At 55.1% G+C, this 27,301-nt stretch overlaps 1 protein-coding gene across 2 annotated transcripts in view; it reads right to left on the bottom strand.

Moving 5' to 3' along the window:
• Nucleotides 1-11,635: 11,635 nt before the first annotated feature.
• Nucleotides 11,636-27,301, bottom strand: part of FARS2 (phenylalanyl-tRNA synthetase 2, mitochondrial) — a 375,868-nt gene continuing 360,202 nt past the window's right edge. For both annotated transcript variants that reach the window (XM_060109822.1, XM_060109828.1), the window contains one exon: nucleotides 11,636-17,836. In XM_060109822.1, the coding sequence (XP_059965805.1) occupies nucleotides 17,698-17,836 (139 nt within the window). In that variant the 3' untranslated portion in view covers nucleotides 11,636-17,697. The remainder of the gene's footprint in view (nucleotides 17,837-27,301) is intronic.

Genomic DNA, 27,301 nt, shown 5'->3' with positions numbered 1-27,301 from the left:
ATCATGGCAATTCTATACATATACTTCTTAAGCCTTTCTTCTAAAGTCTACAGTACATGCATATATGCCCAACACCAGGAGTCCTCAAATGACATTTTCCTTTCTCCCAAAATTCTGACTGATTCTTCTTCATAGATCAAAAATTAATCTAGATAGTAGTCCCCGTTACTGCTTCCCTGTTTCTTTTTCATTTCATAGCTAATTCAAAATGTATATGACTGTACTGTGAAATATTCAAGATGTACACAATGTATATAGAATAATTCAATACACTCCTGTGCACCCACCATCTGATTAAAGAAATAAAACATCGCCCCTATGTTTGAAGCTCTTATGATATCAGCTCCCCATGAACAGGTAAACCGTGAAATCAGACCTTACAATCACCATGCTTTGCTTTATATGGTTACTACATATACATGCATCTCTACACAGGATATAGTATCATTTCCATGTTTTATATTTCTTATAAATGAATCTCAGTATATGTATTCTTCTGCAACTTGCTTTCCTTATTCAACATTACTTTTTTGAGATTCACGCATGTGTCTCCTGCATTTTTCATGGCTGCATAGTACTCCCTACATGAATACATCACAATTCATGAATCCACTGTTTTACTGATGACCATTTAAAGAAGCGGCACTGTGAGCATTCTAGGACAGGTCTTCTTCCATCTCTCAATGTGGTCCATCATCTTAACAGATTTTCTAATGTTAAACCAGCTCTGGATTCCCTGGAGAAGCCCAACTTGGTCATGATGTCTCTTTTTTCTTTTTAATAAATTACTGGATTCAGTTGGAAACTTTAGCACGGAGGCCTGCAGGCAGTTGCAGGTGGCAGTTGGCCGAGCCCAAAGCCAGGACCCTCCTTGAAGGGCCTCGTGTAACTTCGGGGAGGTATCATAACCGACGCCTTCCTGACTGTTGCAGGCGCCCAATCCACACCTCCCGCCTCCCTCCCCTCCCCCTGGGGAGGCCCTCCACCCGGCTCCAGGCCCCCGGCCAACGTTTGCTTTCCTTGTAGAGCAGAGAAGGATGGCAGCTGCCACATGCCCCGCCCCCCCCCGGCTGGGTCATTGCCAGGTAGCAGGCCTGCCTCTCCTCCTGTCCCTAACTGAGACTTGGCCATCTGCTGGGAGAACCCCAATCCACCCAGTGTCCATGCTCACCTTGCCACCCCTAGGGCAGCAGGAGAGAATGCCACCTACATAGCCAGGTGCCACCTTGCTGGTGGAGGCTAATACTGGAGAATCAACTTGGGACAGAGATGCAGGTCGCGTCTTATTGAGAGGTGATGGGGCACTTGGATGAGAAGCACAATTTCTTCACAAGGATGCAAGGACTTTAAGGGATCATTTGGTAGAGTGCTATTTGAGGGGAGGGGAGAGGGAGGGGAGGGGGAGGGGAAGGGGAGGGAGGGGGAGGGGGAGGGGAAGGGGAGGGAGGGGGAGGGAGGGGGAGGGAGGGGGAGGGAGGGAGGGGGAGGGGAGGGAAGGGAGGAGGGGGAGGGGAGGGGAGGGAGGGGAGGGAGGGGAGGGGGAGGGGGGAGGGAGGGGGAGGGGGGAGGGGTCTCCAGGACCTGCCTCTTCTGCTCCCCTCCCCACTTCAAGCAAGTCAGCAGCTGTTGTGTTTGATGCCCTCGGGGGAGCATGTGGTGGGGTCTCCCTCTGCCATCACCGGAACTCCCTTCTGGTTTTTTATTTTGTAGGAAACCCTAAATACTTGGGGAAAGGGAACTTGGAGCACCTTGAAGAAACGTACATGATCACGCAGGCTGCAAAGAGGTGCCCAGCCACTTCTGCCGTCGTAACACAGGCCTGCCTCTCTGGGAGGACAAACCCCAGAAAGGAAAGAGCCGCGGGGGGTGTCTGGCCCGATGCGCCACAGGGATTCTGCGCCTCTGGTGCGACAGTGGAGCAGTGGCACCTGCTCTCAGCAGCAGCCTGGGTGTGCGACGTCCGAGGACCAGAGGGACGCCCGCACATCAGCACTTTGTTAAACCCGGGGGCTGGGACGGACGGAGCCCTGGGGACTAGCATAGTCACACGCCCCATCTGCCAGCGTGCACGTTCAGGGTTAGAAAATGCACTGGGGAAAATGTGACACGGAAGGTCATCCGGTCTGTGGGCCACGAGGCACACTTGCCACACCTCATGCAGGGGTGGATTCGGCCCGCTGTGTCTCTTTAGCCCAAAGCTGCAGCTCAGGCTGTGACTGGCTTGTGGCTGCAAATTGCAGGCACGCCTGGGGAAAAAACAGCAGCATCCCGAGCGCCTGGCTCGCACACGGGGACCCGGGGACCGGAAGGGACCCGCCAGGCTGGCTTTTAAGGCTGCGAAAAGCCAGCGCAGGGAGAAGGGTGCTGGAAGTTTCCAAGCTTCCTGCCAGCTGCGGGAGCCACGTGCTCCCAGGTCCTGTGCGTCCCCACGGTAACACATCGTGCCAGGATCGGGCGTGTGAGTTTGAGACTCCTTGTTTTAATTTCTCCCCGGCTGTAATCATCATCTTATTATGCCTCTGTGCTTTTCCCGTTGGGACAGGGGCATTTGACACTCCACAGGCTGCATGTAATTAGACGCAGTGGAGCACATTGGTGGCTCTGTTTTATGAAGGGAAAATGGAAACAAATTCACTGCACAGAAAAGATCAAACCATGAAATCATACAGAAACAGGAATGAACCAGGTTTCTCTGCATTGTGCTCGGTGCCGATTCCTCAGGTTAACCATTAAATTGTCTTTTAAAGCCACTTTCTTTATTTCTCCCCTTTTTTGAACTAATTCTCTCCAACCATCCAGCACAGATTCAGAACCACTAACCTAGAAAAGAGGGGAAAAGTGAAGGTCGCCTTGGTAACGGGAGACTTAGAGCGGCTGCATCTCCCTGCCTGGAGGATCTGATCTGTGCATTCCTGAACCGCTCTTGTGGCCAGGCTCTCAGTATCCTTGCCTGGAGGCAGGGAGGAAGCTTGAAAAAGACAGTGCCAACCCCCCTGTGTTCGCAGGACCATCTCTGCCTGCTGATACAGCCCCTGCTTCTCCCTCAGGATTTCTAAATCTGCTCTTGGTGTCTGTTGCAAATCTGCCTTTCCCCCGTTTTATCCATTTTATCCTCACGTCTCTGTTTAGATCATCAGAAATGATTTTGGAAATAAAATAATACCCTTTGACCCAGAAATTCCCACCTGGGAATCTAGCCGAATGCACTAATCCACAAGACAGAAAAAGCTGTGGGCCTGAAGATGTTCACAGCAGCGTTTTTTATACGGGTGACAGATGGATGGCAACTTGCATATGAAATCGTAGGAGGATGATTATGCAAGGTGTAGTATATACAAGAAATGTATAAAAATGGAGTCAACAAAATTATAACTAACACTACCTGGCAATACACATCTCACAATCTTAAATCTTCAAAGAATACAAAATCACACACACAGCAGATAAAATATGTACACCCAAGCGAGGGCTAGAAGGAACGTACAAAATACTATCAGTTGAGGTGTTAGGTGAGTAGCCTTAAGCATGATTTCCCCTGCTTTTCTAATTAATAAAATGAATAGCACCCATAACTTCTTAAAATATAAAACAGCATCATAATTTAGAAAAGGTTTCTTACCAGTTTTTAATTTAAAAAAAAACCAAAAACCTGTTAGAAGGCTTGGGTTCTCCTGAGCCTCCTTCTTGGCCGGCTGGCCTTCGCCGGCACAGCCCAGCCTGTCAGGATGCTGGCCAAACCATTTGAGCAAGACTCCCCCAACCCTTGACACCTAACCAGCTCCTCTTGGTAACTTCCCACTCACTGACCCCCTCACTCTGACCTCACCCACTGGCTATAAATCCCCGGCTGCCCCTGTTAAATTCAGTCTCTCTCCTATGACCATCGTCTTGAATAAAGTCTTCCTTGCCTGTTTCACTCTGTCTGATTTTTCTTGGACGCCCCCCAGAGTCCCCAAACCTGTGCCGTTTCTCCACCAGCGCCCCCCGCAGCTGCCTGAGCCATGAAACCAGGGGCCGTCACCCTTGGCACCGCCCTCCCCTTCTCCTTTGCATCCAACCAACCATGTCAGATCTGTCCACTTCTCCCTCCCTCCCTCCCTCTCTACCCTGGTCCCAGGCACCAGGATCTCCAGCCAATGTGACTGCAGGCTTCTCCAGCTGGTCTCCCCACGTCCACATCGGCCCCGCTCCAATCCACTCCACGCAAGGCTGCATGAGTACACTTCTGGTAGGATAACTCATAGCACTCACCTGCTTAACCCTTTCCAGGGCCTTCCCTTTCTCTGAGATTGAAGTCCGACCCTTCACCTGGCTACGAGGCCATGGACGATTCGTGCACGTCCTTCTCCTCGGCCTCATCTCACTGTCACCTGCCACCCTGTCCCCTCCACTATGAGCCTTGCTGATCATCTGTTGGTCCTCAATCACCTCTTCTCTGCCTTTGCCCAGGCTCCCAGCGTCTTCCACTCAACAGCAGCTTCTCACCTTTGGGTCTCGGTTTAAATATCAACCCTGCAGAGATCTTCCTGGCCCATAAACCTAAAGGGGGACCCCGCCGCTCCGTTTCATGCCTGTGCTTATCTTAGCAAGTTGTGGTTAGGAGTTTATCTCATGTACCCGGCACGGTCATGGGTGTGTGACAATGATACGGCTGCCTTCGTGGGGCTGACATTCTAGCGGGAAGGATGCAGGATGACAAATCGGCAAATAGATATGTGCGGTTTGTGATGGGAGCTATGAGGGAACTAAGCACAGGCTTGAGTCTGATGAAATACCCTGGACTATTTACAGGTAGAATGAAGTAGTCGAGAGAATCGGGGGGGTAGATACATAAATGGGATAAAACGTAAACGAGTGGCCAATCGGCAGAAAAGGTATATGGGAGTTCCTTGTACTATTTTTGCAACTTTCCTGAAAGTTTAAAATTGTACTAAATTTTTTTTCTTAAAAAACCCCAACTCTGGGGCTTCCCTGGTGGCGCCGTGGTTGAGAGTCCGCCTGCCGATGCAGGGGACATGGGTTCATGCCCCAGTCCAGGAAGATCCCACATGCCGCGGAGCGGCTGGGCCTGTGAGCCGTGGGCTGCTGAGCCTGTGCTCCGCAGCGGGAGAGGCCACGACAGTGAGAGGCCCACGTAGCGCACACACACACACACACACACACACACACAACACCCAACTCTGGTCCCATCCACCGGTTTGGCTCATTTCCCTCCTGCCTTGTCTGAAGCTGAGATTGGGGGTGCCACGTCCTCCCCACCAGGTGGGTGATCGGCCGGGTTGGGACAAGCGCAGGGCAGGGGTTTTGTCTCCCAGCACAGAGGGCAGAGCGGGTCCCACAGCTCTCACCCCACCTGGGCACCATCTCACTGTCATTTGGCTTCTAAGTGACAGGGTCCGTGGGTTAAAGTGCAAAGTAAATCACAGAAAACTAAAGCCAGGGACAGTGTCCACTGGATAAAGGGCCAGCGGCTGTTGTCACCTTGTCCAAAGGGAGAAAGCCCTGGAGGGGACGGAGAGGGAGCAGTTGTCTCTGCTGTGTGAATTGGGGGTGGGGGGTTCAGAAGGGCTGACAAGGGAGGGCAAGGTGGCCTCGCTCCAGGAGTCCTTTAAAGAGCAGAGTTTCCTTTGTGACCTGTTTCCTTCTTGATGCCCCACAGGAGGAAGGACCCGTACCAGCATTTCATGCCCCGGCCAGGTCCTTTCCATGTGTCCTCTGCTGTAGACAGCTGGCATTCTGATCTGCCTCAGCCTTCCTGGCAGCGCCCCGGGGATGGGACCCAGCCTCCCCCATCAAGACGCATCTGTGCAGAGTCCCAGGGACTTGAGGCCGGAGTGGCTGCAGGAGATGGAGAGCCCGGGCGGGCAGGGCCAGTGGCTGGCGTGTCTGTGTCTGTGTCCCCACGGCGAGGCTGCGGGCGTGGCTCCCAGAGGTCCTGCCACCCTGCAACTTAGCCAGCATACATATATATTTGCATCTCACTGTCTGTACACTATTTTTATTGTGGTAAAATACACATAACACAGCATTTACCATTTTCACCATTGTCAAGTGCACAGTTCAGGGGCATTAAGCACTTCCTTGAGGTTGTGTAACCGTCACCACTCTTGAATGTTAGAATTTTTCATCCCCCCAAATGGAAACCTGTACCCACTAAGTGATCACTTTCCACCCCTCCACCCCCCAGCCCCTGGCAACCACTGATCTGCATTCTGTCTCTACGGATCTGCCTGTTCTGGACGTTTCACATAAGGGGAATCATACTCTCTGTGGCCTTCTGTGTCCGGCTTCTTCCCCTCAGCATAGTGTTGTCAAGGCTCATCCCTGCTGTAGTGTGTTGTCAGAACTTCACTCCTTTTTAGGGCTGAATAGTATTCCATTGTAGGTATAGACCACACTTTGTGTAACCATTCACTTGTTGATGGACATTTGGTTGTTCCCAACTTTCGTCTACTGTGAATAGAGCTGTTGCGAAGATTCATGTACAAGTTTTTGTTTGAATTCTTTGTTTCAATTCTTTTGGGTCCAGACCCAGGAGTGGAATTGCTGGGTCATGTGGTAGCTCTATGTTGACTTTTTGAGGAACAGCCAGACTGTTTCCCTCAGCATCCTTCTAATACATTCTTTTGTACTTAAGAAAATGGGCAGCTAAGAACCCTGACTGCTCTCTCATTCCCATATTACTGATGGGAAAACTGAGGCTTGGGGAGAGAGAGTGGTTTGCCCGAGGCTCCCGGCTGGCAGGGGCTTGATCCAGGCCACAAACCCTTCAACGGTTTAGTGGCCAGACTTTGGGACGGTGAGATTCCCTTTGTGCCTTATTTCCTGCTGAAACGATGCAGTGATTCCCAGTAGGGGTCCCTGGGGGCCAAGGCTCCACACATCAGTGACAAGGGTCTGGAAGCTGTTGTGAACATCTCACACAGCGAAGTGAAAACCTCCACGTTCCCCCAGCGAGGCTGCTCAGGCTATCTAAAATGTCAAGTTTCTTTGCTTTGGGCAGGAATTAAATCAACCCGGAGTGGTAATAAGGTTATATCCTGCTGATCAGAGACCCTGGCTGGCAGTTATGCATATCTTTGATTAATTTTAAAAATGAGAAAATGAATAAATTATTGCTTGGTAAATGCAGTTGTTTGGTAGATGAGAATCTCTTAAAACATGGGGTCCTCGGGGAGAAAAATCACAAATGTGTTTCTCGGTGGTTAAACAATTCATGAAAGCGTCGGTCTGCTGGGGAAATGGCCTTGGCTGGGCACCCAGCGCTCTGGGTCTGGTCTGGGATGCGCTGTTGACACTTTGGACTGCACGCAAGTGACCACGGCTGTGAGGGCCTCAGTCCCCTCCTCCCTCCCAAGAAAGGGCGACTCTGTGCTGGCCTGTGATTCTGACCCACGACAGGGGTAGGCGAGAGATGCCTTTCTTCTGGAGGCTGTGGTGCAGTCTGGCCTCTGCCAGCATCTCAGCATCATCAGAGACAAGAGATCCTGCCAGCGGGGAAGGCCCAGCACAGCTCCATCCCTCCAGACCCCTCTGCTGCCATCCCTCCATCCCAGAGATGGACGCTGCTATTCACCGTCATCGTCAGCTGGTCCAGCCAGGCCCCAGGCGCTTCCTCTCTTTCCAGCCTCCCGTCTGCGCTGCTTCCATAGGGACCGCCACTGGGCTCCCCCGGCAGTTCCCCACTGCTCCCCTGGCCGCCTTCTCGCATCATGCGTATTTTCTTCTGCTCTTTGCCTGCAGACCTGTGGCCACATCACTCCTCAGTGTCTAAGGTAGCCTCGGCTCCTGCCCTTGCCGGTACATCCCCACCAGCCTTCTGGAAGCCTGGGGCCAGCCACGTGCAGCCCCCAGGTGGGGCTGGCTCTTCCCTGCCTCCAAGCCTTTGGCTCTTCCATAATTGCTTTCTTGACATTTGGCTTGAAAGAGTGACAGAGAGCTTAGCATTCTGATTTCTGGCGACATGCGGTGTCCCTGCCAACAAATGTGTTAAGTCCCAGGGAGCCAGAACACCGGGCTCCTACGTGACTTTGTACCGGTCCGTCCACCTGTCTGGAAAGCATCGTTGCCACCTACAGAACCATCGTTACAGACACACACAAAATTAACATCTGTAAAGGACTTAAACACGCGAGGACAGGCACCTGCCAGGAGTAAACGCACTGATGAAGAGCCAGCTCCAGAGGGCAGGCTCTCGTGCCGCGAATACCAATGTCCCCATCTGATTAATCCTCCAATGCATGTCGCCACCCTCTTTGACAAACGTCCAGGCAGAAGGGTCTTGAGGGATGGGCCCAGCGGGAAGGAAGCCTGGGGAAGCTCTGGGCTGAGCGGCTTCCTCTGCTTCCCTCGCCCAGCCTCCACGCACTCGGCTCAGTTTGGACTCCAAGCTTCAGCTTCACTAGTCCTCTGGCCAGAGACTAGCTGCTCTTCACATGGCCCTTCACTACACGCCATGTCTAAAGCCCTTGCTTACCAAGGAGGCAGCAAAATACAGGAGGAAACGATGCTGGGCCTGGAGCCAAGTGTTCTATCCTGGGCCCTGCAGGGGTCTGGCCGGCAAGCAGCCGGATGACTTTGGGCCAGTCTGGGAGGCACTGTTAGTTGCCTATGAAATAGCATCCCCATCCCCCTTATTGTTTTGGTGGAGCCTCTTCTCCTACAATAGAGGCTGGAAATGACAGACACTTCCTTTCCCAGGTCTTAAAGCTGGAGTGTGGGCCTGTGAATCACGCCTGAACAATGAGACTTGAAGGGAAGGCTGAGAAATGTTTTCTCTATGAGAAAAAGAAATTTGTGAGGAGAAACTGAGCTCCCTGCCCTCTCCATTCCTGCTCTTGGAGGCTGTGTGGAGATATGCTGGTTGGTCCTCTTGCAGCCACGTTGTAGCCATGAGGGGAAGACCCACCTGCTGCAGCTGGCAGAGCAGGAGGAAGAGCCTGGGGTCTCAGTGCCAACACTGGACCACGGAACCAGCCCCGCCTCCTCCAGACTTGTTGTACTATGAGAGAATGGTCTAGTCAGGCTCCATTGGTTCTTCATCCAAGTAATACAAGTCATTTTACTTCTCTGGGCCTCAGCAACTCATCTCTAAAATGGAGCCACCGGACAAACAATCTCTAAGGTTCCTTCGAGTCCAGACCTTCCAGGATACCGCCATGTGCCACCATAATTTTCCAGAAGCTTCCCAGACCTCGCAATCCCTTTAGTTGGGAGTGTGGCCTTCTCTGAACCCACAACCAGATCTCCTTTTTCCCTTTCACTGTCTACTTACCAAGCCCCACGCTAGCAGCTTTCCTATATGCGGTGTCACGTAGTCCTTGCAGCACCGACTGTCCCATCCTGCAGACGTGCACCACGAGGCCGAGAGGTGTTCTCGAGGAACCCACATTTGAGCTTACCTCTGCCTGGCTCCAAAACCCAGGTTTTTAACCATTTTGCTAAACCTCCTGTGTTTTCTTGAAAACGTGCTTTAAGTGACCCCATTCAACAGTATTCTTCAGGTCCTGAGGCCCACACATGGCATCAGTCCAAGAGTTAACAGACTCTGTCCTGGCCTGGGTTGAATAGCCAGTGAACGCTGCTGAGAGCCTGCTGGAGGGGCCGGCACAGGAGAGGCTGGTCATCTGCGTGCGGGGACCCAGACTGGGATGGCGCAGCGTGACCTCCGAGCCGGCCAGCCCTGGGGCCCGCTTCAGGGAGGCCGGCCCTGCTTCCTCTGCCTCGGCCGGGTTCCGCCTGTGTGGACAGAGGAGCTCAGGCAGCTGGCCTCCCCGTGCCGCCCGCCCAGCCCGGCCGTGGCGGTGAGTGACGCACAGCGACATGAGCGCTGGCTGCGGCCCTTGCTGGGGAGCGGCCATTTGCCAGGCGCTGTGCCCTCATCCAAGGGGTGAGGCTGTGAACAGGCCCAACGTGCTTCCCTCTGGCGGGTCTGGGACTTCATTCTCATCACCTGGGTCTGAATTAATCCAGGCCAGAGGGGCAGAGGGGAGGAGGCGGGGGGAGGGGGGGGAGGGGAGGGAGGGGCTGCTTGCCCGAGGCCAAGGCCTCGCAGGGCAGGGCGAACGTGAAAGGACTGCAGATGTTACCTGGACGACCTCCAACTCCCCGGTGACCATCGGGACCACCCTCGCCTGGGCAGACCGGAGAAGTGACTGGCTGGGGGCACAGTGAAAGCCCCTCACAGCACCGCCTGGGATGCCCTGCCCACAGGGCCTGGAGCACAGCCTGCTCTGGGGCGCTGCAGTCAGAGCCTGTCAGCCCCTGCACTTCCTCCTGCCCCCAGGGGCAGACCCCTGGGCGGCCCAAAAGCCTGTCTCTACCGGGGAAAGCACCTGGGAACCGCTCCCCTCTGGTCACTGGTGTCGAGGGCATCCACACCCGCTGTCTCTCGCACCCCGCCGGCCTGGCCCTCTCTGCGTGGCCGGGCCCTGCCTGGCTGGCTTTGCCTCAGTTCAGAGCCAGCTGGGAGGCTCCCCTGAGTCTCAGCTGTGGGTTCTGGGCCCTGAGGCCGAGCTACCAGTTCGGACACCGCTGCCCTCCGGGTGTTCTGCCCAAGGGGCTGCCCGGCCGGGTGCACTGAGGCTGAGAGAGACCGAGCCTCCTGGGAAGGCGAGACTTGAAGGCCTCCCTCCACCCAAAGACACGGCAGCCCCCATTTACTAGGGGTTCCCTCTGCGGGCACGTGAAGGGCTGTCTTTTCAGAGTCCGAAGGACAAGGGGTTGCTCCCTCTGTCTTGGGATCCCTATTTGCTTCCTAGGGCGCCCACAGACCGGGCGGCCTAAAACAACAGAAAATATTCTCTCACATTTCTGGAGCCATCGGCAGGCCATGCTCCCTCTGAGACCTGTAGGGGGTCCTTCCTTGCCTCTCTTAGCTTCTGGTGGTCTGTCTTCACATGGCTGTCTTCTTATAAGGACACCAGGCACCGTGGGAATCTTAATCATTGCATCTCCATGGACCCCGTCTCTAAATGGGGACTCACCCTGGAGGTGCTGGGGTAGGACTTCAAGGTCTCTTTTGAAGGATGGACACCCTTCAAATCGTAACAGGGCCCCAAGGACCTAAGGGGGGCATTTTCTTCCTTGCTGCCTTGCAGCCTGGCTAAGCCTCAATCCTCCTGGCTAAGGAGCACATGGCTCCAGCTCAGAGCATCTCTGGACGTGACACACACACACACACACACACACACACACACACACACACGGATCATCTGGGACCTGGATAAATGCAGGCTCTCATTCAGCAGGTCCAGGAAGGGGCCTGGGACTCTGCATTTCTCGTGCTCCTGGTGGGGAAACCACACATTACAGAGCAGGGAGCAGGGAGCCTTCCTGAGGAGGTAGGTACCAGCGGCCCCTCCCCCGTGGAGAGGCGGATGGAGGAACACCGCAGCTTAACAGTTACCCCCAAACCGCATCCACATGTACGCCAGGCCTGACTCTGGCCCAGCTCTGAGGGGCCAAACCCCTGGGAAGGAGAGGACGGCAGACTGAGCTGCCTTCACCTCTGCCTGGGTTTCCATGTTCACCCAACTCAGTAACATCCTGTGCTTCATCTCTCCTGCGAAACGCCTTAGGAAGGGGCTGCCGGGTCATACAGTGAATGCATGTTTAACATTTTTTAGAACAGCTTTATTGAGATATAATTCTCATCCCATAAAATTCACCCTTTCAAAGCACACAATTCAGTGAATTTTCATGTATTCAGATAGTCAAACAATCATCCCCACCTTCTAACTCCAGCACGTTTTCCCGACGTGGGTTTTTAAGAAAAATACGGATTCACTTGTAATGGTCAGCGTATCGTGCTAAAAATTGAGAGTGTTGCCGGCTTCAATCCATTCAACCCTCCTCACAACCCCCGAGGGACTGGAATCCCCATCTCACGTTAAACGGGGCTGCATGGAGGTGTGGGAACTCCAGGTCACCCCCCACCGAGTGCAGTTACCATCTGGTGCCCGGGGCACCACTGACCATCCGTACAGCCTCTGTGCCTCCCAGGTGTGGGCGGCTGGTGGCACCTGGGCAGCTCAGACGCGTGGTGCGGGCTGAGGACAGGGCTGGAGGGAGCGCCGCGGAGTCTGCTTCTCGATCGGGCCACGTGTGAGCCACCCCGGTGGGGGAGACAGATGTCCCGTGGAGCCAGGAGGCCACGGCAGCTGCCCTGGCCTCCCGTGGGATCCCGGCGTGATTCCACCCTGGGACGGGCGGGCTCTGTGATACGCTCAGACCGCAGCTGGAGCAGGGGAGGAGCGTGGCTTGCATCCATGTGCTGCTCTGGCTCCAAGGGACTCCGGGGGTTTAGGAAGAAACAACAGAGATAAACCAGAGGCTCCATCGGCAGTCCCCACATCCTTCCTTCCCCTCTTGTCTCTGTGCCCTGAGCCCACCCCAGCCGGTCCCCAGCATCCTGCCTCCTGGGTGAAGTGAGCTCCAAGGACACCACCGAGGGATGGAGAGTTGGGGTCGGCAGGTCCCCGGTGCTTCTCTTCCTGTGTCTTGTGCTGGCACCTTGTTCCTCCAGCTCCACCCTGTCCCCTCCCCCATGCGGCCACTCTCCTGGGAGAGAGCTGCCTGCCCCAGGTGTGCTGTCCACTCAAGGATGATCTTGCCCCCAGAGCCCCAGAGCCCCTTCCACACCCACCTCTAGGCCTGCTCCCTCGGCGCCAAGCTGCTGTCCCCACTTCGGAGCCGCGGTGCGCATTTGGTCGTGAGATGCAGCACGTGTAACTTGTCTCCTTTCCTTTGTGGTCTAGTTGACGCACAGCGAAAGGCACAGATCTTAAAGCATACAGTTTGATGAGTGTTGACAAATGCACCCGTCCATGTAACCTGCATGTCTACCAAGATAGAGAACATTCCCATGGGACCCTTTCCACCAGTCTCTTCCCAGGCCCAGGCAACATCTGATCTGCTTTTTGCCCCTATAGATGAGTTCCGGCTGCTCTGTAACTTCCTGAATGCATTGCCCTGATGACTAATAATGTTGAGCATCTTTCCAACTTATTGGCCATTTATAAATCTTTTTTTGTGAAGTGCTTGTTCATTTTTGAAAAAGCTTTTTTTAAAAATTACTGAATTATAGGAATTTTCCCCATTTTTCAAAAGATTTTTTAAAAACTTATTATTGAATTGTAGGAATTCTTTGTATATTCTGGATATAAATCCTTTGTTGAATATATGTGTCACAATATTTTCTCCCAATCTGTGGTTTGTCTATTCTTTTTTTTTTTTTTTCTGGCCACACTGCGCGGCATGCAGGATCTTAGTTCCCGACCAGGGATCGAACCTGTGCCCCCCTACAGTGGAAGGGCAGATTCTTAACCACTGGACCACCAGGGAAGTCCCCCTATTCATTTTCTTAATGACGTGTTTCAAAGAGCAGATGTTTTAAATCTTGAAAAAGTCCAGTTGATCATTTTTTTTTCTTTACTAGCTGTTTCTGTGTCCTCTCTAGGAAGTCATTGCCTACCCAAGGTCACAAGGATAGTCTTTACATTTTCTTCTTTAAGCCTGATAGTAAGGTTTGGGCTTTTACATTTAGGCTCCATCTTGAATTAATTTTTGTGTGACGTGTGGCATCGGGATTGAGATACTTTTCTTTTTTTCTTACATGGGGACCCAGTTGCTCCAGCACACCTGTGGAAAAGACTTTCCTTTTTCCATTGACTTGCTTTGGCATCCTAGTTGTTTCTTATTAGTAATAAAATATAGATGACTTCAAACGAGTCACTCAATAGATTCGAAGCCGTTAAAAATAGATTTCAAAGTTGCCTCTGTAATAATGCCAGTCTCACACACCTGCGTCCCGAAAGCCCTTCTTGTTTGGGAGAGAAGGGTGACTGCACAGCCAGCAGGCCATGGTCGGCACACAGCCCTGGGCACCCACCCCGCCCGAGGGCTCCAACAGCCCAGGGTGTAGCCGGGACACAGCTGGGACGTGCTGCTTTAGCGTTGAGCCCACTGTTAAACTGATTTCCTTCTTGGATCGATCCTTGTAGTTTAACGAGCCTCATGCGCACTCCTTGAAGTCTCCTGTTTAACTCAGTGTGGGCTGGTCTCCCCGCATCCTCTGGAAGTGTGTGCAGGCCAAGCCCTCTTTGAGTCTTGCGTCCGAATAGACAAACACATGTGCATGTGCGGGCCTGCACTTGGGGAGCAAAGGTTGTGGAGGGCGCCCCCCATCTCACACCTGAGACTGCAAAGGGCGAGGCCCGGCCGCTGTGTTCTCATCCGTGTCAGTTCTTGGCAGACACAGGGCACAGCAGGAAGACCGTGGCTTTGGTCTTACAGAGAGCGGGCCTTAAATTCTAGGTCAATTTCCCGCTCATGGGAGGACCCTGGGCCTGGTCCTTGGCCTCATGTTCTTTGCCTAGGTGGACGTACTGCGGTTAAGTTTCAGAGTTTGTGTGAGGCTAAAATGAGATGCTTAAGAGTTTTACACACGATCTTCTTCCTCCTTGCTGAGCTGTCCACACTCGGTCCCTGGAGGGAGGAGAGCATCATCACCTCCATCTCAGAGCGGAGAACGTTTAGCCTCAGGGATGCTAAGTGACTCACCGTGGCAGAGCCGGGTTTAGACCTGATCTAAGCTCAGCCTGGGGCTTGTTCCAGTGCTCCAGGAGGCACCTGATCCACCCGCCCCAGACCAGCCCCAGGCTCGGGAATGGGCCAGAGAGGAGGCCCGAGCCGGGCGGTCTCCTGCCTGTACAAGTGTCTGTAGCCCCTGCCTTTGAACAGGGCACCAGCTTTAGGTGTGTGTGTGTGTTGTTGGCTTTTGTAGACGCCATCTAGGAGACCAGAGCCACTAGGATCTCGAGCAATTGGTCACCGAGGGCAAGAAGAACTTTCCTCCTGCTGCCGCACCTTCCCGGGGGCTGGGACGCAGCCTCCTGGGAGCACGCAGTACCCTCGCAGGGTCCTAGATTGTTCAGTTCTGGACTTTCCTGTCGCTCAGCAGCTGACCTTTCCAGCTCTGACTGTGGCCCTGAATCGGACCTGCCGTCCTGAAGCAGCAAGTGTAACTCTATTGACCACTTGAAGCGTCAGATGATAAAGAGGACCTTCCAACGGTTTTGATACAGAACCCATGGCTGGCCCCGAGGGCCCGTGTCACATGCCCTAGCACCTTGTGGACAGGGTCCCGGGGCTGGGCAGTCGTGCTACCACTGTCCTGGTGGTGACATCTGCAGCGCAGCGGTGGCCCCTCTGCCTTGCGGTGTCCAGAGTGAATCCCCACCCTGCCTGTCGTAGGCCGAGCGCCCGGGCAAGTGCAGGGGGTGTAGCTGGGGGCAACGTGAAGAGCACAGGCTTGGAAGTCAGAGAGGCCTCCTGAGCCCTGGCTTTGCAGCACCTCCCCGAGCACACTGACCTCACTCCTGGAGGGTGGAGGGGAGAACAGGACCACCGGGGCCGTGAGAGTGGAAGGAGGGCACGCTGGGCCCGGTCCATCTCTTCCTGGCTCATCTATTGCACGTGGAACAGCGGCGCAGACTCAGGTGGCTGAACACACGCAGTGCGCTGTGCCTGGGACACCCAGGGGGGCGGGGGTCAGCCACTGTCAACCCCACCGTCGCTGTTATGTGTCCTCCCTCTACTGTGACCTGCGTTTGGGTAGGGATGGCCCTGCCTGGTGGCTGCCGAGCACGAGTGCTGATGGCCGTCACGGAGACTGGACAGCTGACGTGGGGACAGAGGACCCCATGTGGCCGCTGAGACGTGGGGGAGGGACAGCCACTGTACGGGTCATCCCTTCTGCACCCGGTTCCCGATGTCCGTCGCCAGGGCAGATGTCACCGGCAGCTTCTTAGGTTCCGGGTTCCACGCCTGACCAACCTCTGCAGCAGGCAGATTACTGTCCCGGCTTCACGAAGGGCGGGAGGGAGCCTCCCGGCGGGTGGCGGGCGACACTGGTGTTGGCCACCACGCTCTATTTATACGGACTCATCTGTCACCGAGCTGCAGAGTGCTGCTCATCTCAGGGGTTCCATTATCTTTCCTATTTTTTCTGCTTCACTCTTTAGTCTCCTGCGGGAGTCCCATGAGAAAAGTGAAGAGCTGGATGTCCCCTCGGCCCCCCGGTAGGCGGGCCCACCTTTGGCACGCGCGCCAACACCCAGAGCGGAGGCGGGGGTCGCACGAGCCCGCGCGGCTGGGGGCTCGCAAAGCACAGGTCCCGGGAGCAGGGGGGAGGTGCAGACCTGGCCACGCACCCAAGTCCGTCTAGCTACAGGGTCTTCACTGGGAGGAAGCAAGCTCGGGGGCGCTCCTGGTTAGGGCCCGAGACTCCTCCGACCTCACAGGAAAATGTAGGGGAAGGTTGACTACATCTCATGCAGTGTCGAGAGGAACGTTCAGCAGAGCCCTCCCCCCTCCCCAATGTTAGCACTGCCCCCAGGCACTAGCACAGCATTTGGCATCTGACAGATATGTGCTCAGGTCGTGGGCCGTGCCGTGTTTTCTGGGTGTTACGCCAGGATTTCCGTGAATGCCTGAGGGGCCTTGGGGATAAAAGGGGTCTCTGGAAATGCAGCCCCAGGCCCGATCAGGAGTGGTCTGCTAGCAAATGCGCCCGGAGAAGAGATCACCAATCGCGCTGTGCATTCGACCCCTTCTCTCCAGGAAGAGCGCCTGGGGCCCCAGGACCCTGGACAGCAGCTTGGCCAGGCTGGGATGCAGCTCTGGATCCCCTTTAAAATCCAAGGGACACGTCCCCCTGGGTAAGAGGGTAAAATGACATTGAAGCCATTCCTTGCTGTTGGAGCAGCTGCCCCCCCTCACACCGCTGGCTGCTAATGGCCGCCCTCATCAAATATTTATCCCAGTGCTCACACGGTCCTCCATCAGCCGCCAGCATCACACCGGGGAGGGAATCTGATTATGAAAACTGGCCAGGAGAGAAGCAGGCAGACTACAAAGCGCTCGGGATGGAAAAAGGGGAACATCAAAGCCCCGTATTCCTCCATAAAGGTCGTCTCCGGAAGCAGAGGCCTTCCATTAGGAAACAAACTCTCCGGGGCTTCAAGGACCTGGCCCTGCAGTGCCGGGTGCCACCCAGCCCCGGGGCGCTCTCTCTCCTCTGGGGGTGGGGGTGGGGGGCGGGCAGGAGGCAGCTTTGTCCACACCCTGGGGCCAGAGCCCTGGCTCCAAGCCCCACTTTGTGAAAAGGAAGTAAAGTCCTGCTCGCTCAGAGGTGCGACTCCCTCCACCTCTGAGGGATCCCTGGCATTTCATCTGCGCCCTGGCTGCAGCCTGCCCTTTGCAGAACAGAAAAAGGAGGGAGAAAGGAACGGGAGCCGATTGAGAAAAGCTTCTGTGGTCTGGAGTGTGTCCCTCTGTGTAGCTCCGCTCATTACACGGGGGGAAGAGCCTGTCAGGCAGGAAATCACGTCTGGTGTTTACACTTTAACAGAATCCAGGGACCAATTAACCGCACTGAGCGCCAACGGGCAAAGCATTTCTAAAAGGAAAAGAAGGTAACTCTCGTATTACTGCTCCTTCCCCCAACTTTTCCCAAATAAAAGACACATGCTATGGCAACAGCTGCTCAAGAGCGATCCTTTACCTTCTGAAAGTCCTGAAACTGACCCATTTACCACAAGATGACGGATGCCTCTGTCCACAAACAATATCTTTTTCTCTTTGGTTCAGCAAACCCGGGGCCCTGGGAGGGCCGCGGCCAGGGAGGTGGCGACATCAAAACCTGCCCTCGACACCCAGCAGCCGTACGGCCGCCTCCTGCACGGCCTGGTGGACGCGCCCGACCTCTCTCTGCGACATCGTGCGCTCCATGTGGCGGTAGGTGATGCGGTAGCAGTAGCTGGTCCTGTGTGTCCTGGAGAACGGGAGAGAAAGGCAGGTGAGCGTGGGGCAGGCGCGTCTCCTGCAGAAGCAGTGGTGAAAGTGGAGGAGGGCACAGGGCCGCCGACGGGGCGCTACAGAGGCGCACCCCTGCTGACGGCCGGCGTGTCCCTTACAGAGGAGCCGGTGACAGGAACGCTGACCGCTGGGTCCCCTTGGACGGAGTGCATCCATTGGGAAGGAAGTTTCTTGCAAATCGATTTCCTGGGCCGGCCCTGATTCAGCAGCTGGGCGGGAGCCCTGGGCTCCGAGGCGGACCCTGACAAGCAGAGCGGTTAGGGACCAAGCACGCCCCCTGCAGGCCGTGGGGAGCATACGGACAATCGTGCCATCTCTGTGCCGTGCAGACAATCACTGTAATCCTGGTTCTACCAGGAGGCTGCTGGCCTGGCTGCCATGGAACAGCTGGGTGATTCTGGAACACGGGGTCCCGACAGCACTAAGGCTTCTACTGCATGGCAGCTGCTGAGACACACGGGTACACAACAGCTTATCAGGAAGCCCCCGGGGCCCTGGCCAGCAGGCCTGGCCCTCCCCTCTCCAGGCACTTCTCTTTCTCTCCTTCAAGCCACCAAATTCCTCCTTTCCAGCCCCCTTCCTGGGAGAGCCAGCCCTGCCTGCCTCGCTGCAGGTGGAGAAGCTGGAGCAGACAAGTGGGTCCCGGGCAGAGCCCCGGGGACATCAACACCACGCGCCACACGCCCGCCGCCCAGCGGGAGGCCGCCCCGGGCCTGCAGGAAAGCTAGAGCCGTGAACAGGGGCCTCTGGTAGGGTCGGGAGCTCCGTACGCCCTGGGAGGCCCGCCGTTCCCCACAGGTGCCACAGGGCCCCGGGCCCGTGCTTCTCGGGGTCTCGGGACACTTTGTGGATTTGTTCTCGGTGGGGCTCCCCCGTCCCTCTCCGCCCGTTTTGCCGCCAGGCCCCTCGCTGAGCAGGATGTCCCTGCCTTCCTGATCTGCTCTCTTTCCTCCTCCGCCCGGGGCTGGTCACCTTGTCCTGCTCTCCGCCTCCAGGAAGGGTGAGGACTGTGCCTCACAGGCCTATTCGCATTTCAGTCCCCTTGTGGACCCAGGTAAGGGAAGAAGGTACCTCTGAGTGGCTGGGGGAGGAAGCCGGTCCTCGGGGGGTGGGGCAGCGCTTCCACCTCTTCCCGCCCCACGGCCATTCGATGGGGAAATGTCTTTTCAACAAGTGGTGCTGGGACCCTCTGTGTCCTCACGCAAGACAACGAAGTTGGCCCTTTCCTCACACCAGACAAAAATTAACTCAAAATAGGTCACACATCTAAACGTAAGAGCTACAACTTTAACGGTCTTAGAAGAAAACACGAGAGTCCATCTTCATGACCCTGGGCCAGGCAAAGCTTCCTTAGGTACGACACCAAACGCACAGGTGACAAAAGAAAAAATGGATGAATTGGGCTTCATCAAAATTAGAAACTTTTGTGCTTCAAAGGACACCATTAAGAAAATGAAAAGATAACTTACAGAATGGGAGAAAATATTTGCCAATCATATACTGACAGGGGACTTGTATCTAGAATATATAAAGAACTCCTACAACTCAAAAATAAAAAGACATAATCTGATTAAAAATGCACAAAGGATCTGAATAGAATTCTCCCAAGAAGACATGCAAATGGCTGGTAAGCACATGAAAAGATGCTCAATGTCATTAGCCAGCAGGGAAAATGCAAATCAAAACCGCGTGAGATGCCACTTTGTACTAGCTAAGACGGCTATAATCAGAAAGACAGAAAATAGCGAGTGTTGGAGAAGATATGGAGAAATAAGAACCCTCACGCGTGGCTGGCGGGGATGTAAAATGGTGCAGCCGCTGGGGAAAGAGCCGGAGGAACCCCTGAAAGTTAAACACGGCAGTTCTTCAGACCCTGAAACACAGTCGCCCTATGATCCAGCAGTCCCTCCAGAAGGTGTATATGCTCGAGAGAAACGGGAGCGTCTGGCCACACACAAACCTGTACGTGGATGTGCAGGGCGGCATTCTTCTCGACAGCCAAAAAGTGGAAACGACCCAAACGTCCTTCAAATGATGACTGGATAAACAACCTACCTCTACGTGGACTATTATTCAGCCATAAGAAATAATGAAGTTCTAATGCTACAACCCAGATGGCCCTTGAAAACGTTACACTTAGTGAAAGACGCCAGACACAGAAGACCACATATTATATGATTCCATTATCTGAAATGTCCAGAGGAGGCAATTCCATACAGACAGGAAGCAGACTCATAACTGCCCTGGGCTGAGGGGCTGGTGGAAAATGAAGTGACTATTAATGAAGACGGGGCTTCTTTTGAAGGTAGTGAAAATGTCTGGAATGGGATAGTGGTGAGTGTTAGAAAAAACACTGAGTTGAATATTTTAAATGGATGTATGACACGTGAATGACATCTCAGTAAAGCTGTTCTATTAAAAAAAGAAAAGAGACTTGCCCTGCCGCGCACTGGGCAGGCTTGCGCCTCCATATCTCCCCAGCGAGTCCCCTAGACGCTGGTCTCCATCGCGTGTGCTGTGCGCCCCTGCGGGACGGCACCCGGCCGTGTTACTCCACTTTGCTCCTCTGGTGCCCAGGGCGATGTCTGGCACAGGGCAGGTGCTGCGTAAAAGCTGCTGAACGAATGCTTATGCAACCACCGAACCCTGGGGTGGGAGGCTGCGTTCAGGCCTAGAGGAGGCCGGTCCGGCCTCGCACTGACCTGCCGGGGTTCCACGGCCCCTGCCCGCGTTCAGCCACGGCATTCTCCTTCCCTCTCCCACCCCTGCCTCCAACAGTGAGGGAGGCGGACGCTGTCAGCTAGGAGGCAGCGAGGGTGGCCGTAAACGCCGGGGCGCCCCAAGCCCTCCGCCGACGTGAGCCTCACCCCCCTCCGCGGGCCACGGGGCAGAGGCCTCGGGGCCGGCGCCTGGTCCACGCCCAACGGTGCCATGTCCTACCCCGGTGACCCCGGCCGGTTCCCGCACTGGGCCTCAGGATAGAAGGTGGGTAACAGTCGTGTCGACCGTGGAGAACGGCTCAAAGCAGCACCACCAGACAGAGCACACAAGGGCGTGCCACAGAACCGAAGGAGCTCGGTAAGCGGGGCCTCTTTCTGTGCTTTTTAAAGGAGGTGAGCAGGGAACCCCGTGGGCACAGCGGTGAGCTGGCGGCACGGGCCTCTGTGGTTCGTGGTTCCTGGTGGCAAAGCCTTTTGTAGAACCCAGGCGCCCAGAGACACCAGGCCACGGCACCCGACGCAGAGGCTGTGTGCGCCGCAAGACGCTTCCCCAGCAGGCCTCGCGCTGGGGCTGGAGGGCCGAGGTCTGCCCTGCCGGGGCCCTTTAGGGACAGTGTGCCCTGCAGGGGTGGAGCCCAGCTGTGCCCCGCTGCACTGGCCTCTCGGGGCAGCCGGGAGAACCACCTTCCTGCCCCCGTGCACAGCAAGGGCGCTTCTCCCATCCCGACATCACCAGGCAGCATCCCGGGTTTCCAAGGGATGGAGGGTTCTAGGGGGGAGAAATTAGTTGAGCAAGAAAAAGGGCAGAGGGACTGCGGGCTGTTGGATGACGACGCAAACATTCACTAGAACAGGTGCGGCGACAGATCTGGAGACCCAGCAAGGGTGGGAGGATGGTTTCCTGCAGGGGAGGCCGCTGTCCCACCGGCCTGGGCAGGGGCCCGTCCTCCCCGCCCCCCTCCCCGACTCACAGGGGCCTAGAACGGGCTCCTCATTTCCAGGCTATGACACACGTCCTGACTCTGAGTTTCTCCTCCGTTGAAGGAGTAACAGCAGTGACCCCAGCGACTTTTCCCAACTGCCTCGGAGACAAGGTGACAGGGCCCGGAAGCCATCAAGCGCCGCACGAGCGTGAGATGAAAGCATCCTCACAACACTGTTGTTATATTTTTTTGGTGGTTCACTCAGGTCTCTGTCTCTCAGCTGAAGAGCTGGTAATACGACCTGTACAAGTTGAGATTTCCAACCAAAGACGAATGGGAAAAAAATTTATCTCCTTGCTTCTAAGTGCTTCCAAGAAGGTCCCTATAAGGATTCTTGGGATTCCAACAGCTTTTACAAAACACTGTGATGAGTTGGGTGCAAATGAATCATAAACATATGGATTAATTTTAAAAATTGAGAGAAACAGTATTTGGCAGAATATTTGGCCACAATTCAGTAGACGCGACTGAAAATCAGCCAGGTTTGCCTTTTCCTAACATCACTGGAGAGGGAGAGGGAGAGGGAGGAGTGCCTTTTGTCTGTTTGCTAGAAACTTCTTTTTGGAGCTTTCAGATGGTGGATTACTTGGTCCTTCTTTCGCTGGCGGGGAAACCGAAAGCCACGGACCTGGCCCCTGGTCTGAGCGGAGGACGGAGTCTCTCGCCCCTGAGGAGTGGTCCGTCCACGAAGACCACGGAGCTGGAGGGTCTCACAGCTCAGCGTGGCACAGGTGAGAAGGTGGATTCCCCAGAGGGAGGGATGCCCGGAGGGCCAGCCCCAACTGTCTGGGTTAGGGCCTTTCTGATTCTTTTACATCCTCCCAATGCGGCCTCTTTCAGCCCAAAAGCTTCTCAATCTTTCATCCGTCATGGCCCCCACTGGCTCAGAAACAGCAACAGCAGCAGACATTTATTTACGTAGCGCCTCTTACATACCAGGCACTGATATGTAAGCCCTTTACATCCACGGACCCATGTAAGCATCACACCCCCACTGGGTAGACAGCATCACTGTCCCGACACACAAATGAGGAAACAGAGAGAGAGAGAGAGAGGAGAGACAAGCAGAGAGAGAGAGAGCAGAAGTCACTGGACCACGTCCACACAGCGAGTAAGTGGCAGGGCTGGATCTGAAACCAGCAACCCTGCGGGAACGTAAAATAGCGTGGCCACTGTGGGGAACAGTCTGGTGGCTCCCCACAAGGTAAACACAATTACCATGTGACCCAGCACTCCTACTCCCGGGTGTACACCCCACCCCAAAGAACACAGAGCGAACAAACTAGTGGTGACCAGAGGGGAGGGGCAAAATAGGCGCGGGGGATTAAGAGGTACACACTGCTAGGCATAAAATAAACAAGTGGTAAGGATGTAATGTACAGTACAGGGAATACAGTCAGTATTTTTGTAATAACTTTGTATGGAGTATGACCTACAAAAAACATTGAATTACTATGCTGTACACCTGAGACTAATATCACATTGTAAGTCGATGATAAGTCAGTGAAAAGGAAGTACTGCTAAGCTCACTGCCGCTCTCCAGGTAACAGCGTGCCAGTGATGGATTCTGTGCAGGGACCAGGGCCACCAGGCTTCCCTGGACAGAAGGGACAGTGGGGCAGGGGGCCGGCGAGGGCTGGACCACCTCCATCATCCCACCATCAAGTTGACCCCAGCAACCACACAGGCTCCGATCTCGAGGTCAAGTCCTTCCCTGGAGGCCGCCAATACCTGCTCCCGAGACAGGGGAAGTGTCTGCTTTTCCGTCGGTGACGAGAGCAGCCCCTTCACGTTCTCGGTGGTGCGCTGGGCACCTCCCTGAATGGGTCGCTGCGCCCACGGTCCCTGCTGACGCGACCTACCTACAGGGGATGCTCCACAGCGGGGACGGGGCTGTGCTGGGGCAGGTGCTGTTTTCAGGGTAATGGGCGGTGGGACCACTGACTCGCTCCTGCTCGTGTGATGCCGAGGCTCAGCGGGACGGCCACCCGGCCGCGCCCTTCTCCCGGTCGGGAGGCTCAGGTGAGGGGAACAGTGTGATGGGACGGGGATCAGGGAGGGGGCTGGTTGCCAGGGAAATGGGGCGTGAGGTGGGGAGAAGAACCCAGACCTGCAGCAGGGGTCCGACTGCCACTCCGTCCCCCGGCCTCTGCTGTCTGTGTGACCGAGCCCTTGGCGCCCCCCTTGTGACGTGAGGATGACACGTGCCTCCTGGGGCTGGTGCTGACACGCCAGCAGACGCTGGTGAGACCCTGGTGGCCCGGGGTGGGCGCTCAGGGCCCGCTGCTTTGTCCCCCACCTCCTTTACCTGCAGGGCTGATGGGGAGAGGAGGGACGCCGGGGGGAGGGCAGGGGGGCACGCTGGGGAGCCTGGCTGGGAAAGTGGGGGGAGGCTGGGAGTCAGGGAGGCAGGGGAATTACTGCTCAGCATCGGGCACGACCTAAACAAGTGCTCTAGAAACTAAGAAAGTCACTTCCCCCCGTACCTTCCCCGTATTTAAAAAAAGAAGCCAAAGGGAAGAGGAAAAGGTGAAATCCTGGTCCTAAGACCTCAGGTCCGATGACGGTGTGCCCGTCTCCTCATGAACTGCCCTGGGGGTTTCGAGGACAGAGGCCGCGTTGGTTTAATGCAGGAAAGGGCCCAGGCCCCAGCCACGGCTGTGCGACTGGTCAGGCCACCTGACCTCACCAGGGAGAGGGCTGGACCGAGTGACAGCCCGGGCCGCCCCCCAGCTCTGCATCCCAGGAGTCAGTGCAGAGGACACAGGGGATTCTGGAGGGGCCTAGTGGATGAAAGGGAAGGGGCGCCCATCAGAGGGATTTCGGGGCAGGCGGCGCAGGGACGCCGCAGGCGCCCTGGGGGCCGCTGGGTGACAGCCAGGCCGGCTCTCCAGGGAAGAGGCCCCGCAGGAGGTGGGTCTCGGGTTGGAACAGACCCTCTGGACTGAACCGGCCTCCCATCCACTGCCTTCTCCCGCCCCTGCCCCATCACGCACGCTCCGCCACCGAGCCGTCTGTTTCCCACGCTCAGACGCTCGGCCTTAGGCCTGCCGCCCCCGACGGCCGCTCGGAGCCGAGGCTCCGAGTCCCTGGTGTGGACGCCACCGCCTCTCACTGCCGCTGTGGCTGCAGTCCCTTCCCACAGGGATTTCTGTTCCTTGGCGTCAGTCACCAGAAACCAGACCAGATGGTTCCCCCACGGTTAGCACCGTGGGAGAGACAGAAGGAGGCAAAGCGGGGCCGGGCAAGAGAAGCCCGCTTCCGGAGCTGCCCCCCGCTGCCGGGCCGCCCGCACGCTGGCAGCTGAAGAGGTCCCAGGAGACACCCGCTTTGCAGGCAAGACGCGCCTTTTCACGTCAAACACTTGGCAGGTCCTCAGGGGCGCTTCACGTCCCCCAACACCCCTTTCACTCCCACCAACCCCCCTAACGTTCCCGGTTCTTCCGAGGCAGGGTCTCAGGCCAGGCAGTCAGGAGGAAGGAGGTCGTGCCCTTGCCTCCCGGGGAGTGGGCCGGTGCTCTTGGTCCCCACGTGCACGTCCATAGGAACGTAACTGCTCTGGGGAAGTTTTCTAACAGACGCTCCCGTGGGAGGCTCGGGGATGCAGCCCAGCCCAGCCGTACTGCTTCCCAGCTCTCGGATCTTGGGCCGGTTCTTAATCGCTGGTCCAGGTTCTCATTCTAAGATCCAGATCGTGTACTCACAGGGTTTTTGAAGGACTGCATGAAAATAGTATATGTAAAGCGTTTAGCACAGTTCAAGCTACAGGTAACAATTGGTATTATTTATGTGGCTCAAGATTCTAGACCCTCAGTTGGGGCCACACAGAAAGGCCCGAATGACCCTCGACAAGTCATCTGAGCTTCAACTTCCTCATCTGTACAAATGGATCCTAATAGGATACATGCGACAACCTGAAGGAACCCTGAAGACATTATAGTCAGTGAAATAAGGCAGACACGGAAGGCCAAACAGTGTACGACTCCTTTTCCATGAGGTCCCTGGAGTCATCAAATTCAGAGACAGAAAGGAGAGTGGTGGCCATCAGGGTCTGAGGGACGGGGACAGAGAGTTAGCGTTTAAGGGGGACAGTTTCAGCTGAGGAAGGTGAGGAAGTTCTGGAGGTGGATGGAGGTGACGGCTGCATAGCAGCGTGAGTGTCCTTAACGCCGCTGAACTGTATACTTAAGAATGGTGAGAATAGTAAATTTTATGTTGTGTGTATTTTATCACAATAAATTTTTAATTTTGGAGGAGGAGAGTTTGCCCGAACAACCTAGCTGACAATTACTAGAAGAGGAAGTTGGGAACTCAAATTTGTACTAAAGATAAAGAAGCAGAAAGCAACAATAGAAATCCCTAGCAGACCACTGCTTGGCCAGTGGCAGGACCATCGCAAGAGAACATGTTTGGTTTCCACCTGCCCAGATGGCTCCTCTTCTCGATTTCATGAACTTAGCAGCCAGGCTGCCCTGCGTTTTACACAAATGGTTTCTAAGTCCGCTGCTTATCGTGCTCTAACCGCATTTACCGTATTTGAAAAGTTCTTTTCAACTATCCATTGTCTTCCAAGCCGTCCTCCTACATTTCTAACAAGCCTGAAGTAACGTCTCATGTTGCACAGATTTCCAAAGCTCTGTGCTTTTCCTCCGTGTGGGGAATTTGGAAGAGGTTTTCCTTTTCTCCCTGGCTGCGTCTGCACAGCCCAAGTCAACAGAGCTAACTTTAACTCCGTGCTGGTGCACCGCAGCTTCCCGAACGCGCTGGCACCTCAGGGGATGAGCCAGGTCACAAAACACAAGATGTTTGGCAGGTGAAGTGCTACATTTTCATCTCCATCAATTGATCCACAATGATTTATTCTGTGCGGAGGCAGACACTGAGGAGGTACAGAAGAGGGATAGGCATTGCTTGATCAATACATAAATATTCATGGGGTGGCCATTCTGGGTACAACAGAGCGGCAGAGTGAGGGGGAAGAGGTATCGCAACATAAGACAAAGAAGGATGAGTCTAGATTACCCTCTGTTTGGGGGCTGAGACGTGGATGCAGGAGATGATAGCTAGCAGGACTGCTGTTAGTGCTAAGTGTTAAATGCACGGCATAGATTGTAAACGACTTAGGGGTTAGAGAAGACTGGCAGGGAGATGAGATTAGCTCTAGATCTTAAGGACGAGTAGGATTTTGGCAGGTGAAGGGCAAAGAGCGTAATCTAGGGAGCGAATGACATGGGGTACTGGTAGGGGCGTTCATTATGTGTTTCCTCTTCTGTTTCAACAAAGGATGCTGAGGGTATGTTCCAGGTATAAGTGGTCCGATGGAGAGCCATCTAGAGGATGCATGATCTGCAGGGAGAGGGCCTTATCACCCTGGCTAAGAAGGCTCAACTGAAAATCCATCATTCAGCGATCAACCCAAACCACCGGGTCCAGGATGAGGTCTGCATGGAGTCCTGTGAAAGGCTGGTAGGACCTTGCTCTGGGCAGTTTTGCTGCACCTAGAGGTGGGCCCTGAGATCTCCCAGCCCCAAACAACAGAGAGTTCTGAGATATAAGGGCATGTACGATGTCACCCATGTGGTATGAAGAGCCACCCCACCAAGGAGCATGCTACAGAGCTCTCCTCAACCCCACTACTCATGAGTAGAATTAGCCATGAGTGTGCTATGTCGTACAGCTTTTATTTCTTCAGTGAGTCTTGGAGAAAGTGGGCTAATT

Source organism: Mesoplodon densirostris, chromosome 10 (genome assembly GCF_025265405.1).
Source record: "Mesoplodon densirostris isolate mMesDen1 chromosome 10, mMesDen1 primary haplotype, whole genome shotgun sequence".
NCBI classification, from domain to species: Eukaryota; Metazoa; Chordata; class Mammalia; order Artiodactyla; family Ziphiidae; genus Mesoplodon; species Mesoplodon densirostris.
The sequence above is the reverse complement of the archived record's forward strand: the minus strand, read 5'-3'. Positions and strand labels throughout refer to the sequence as shown.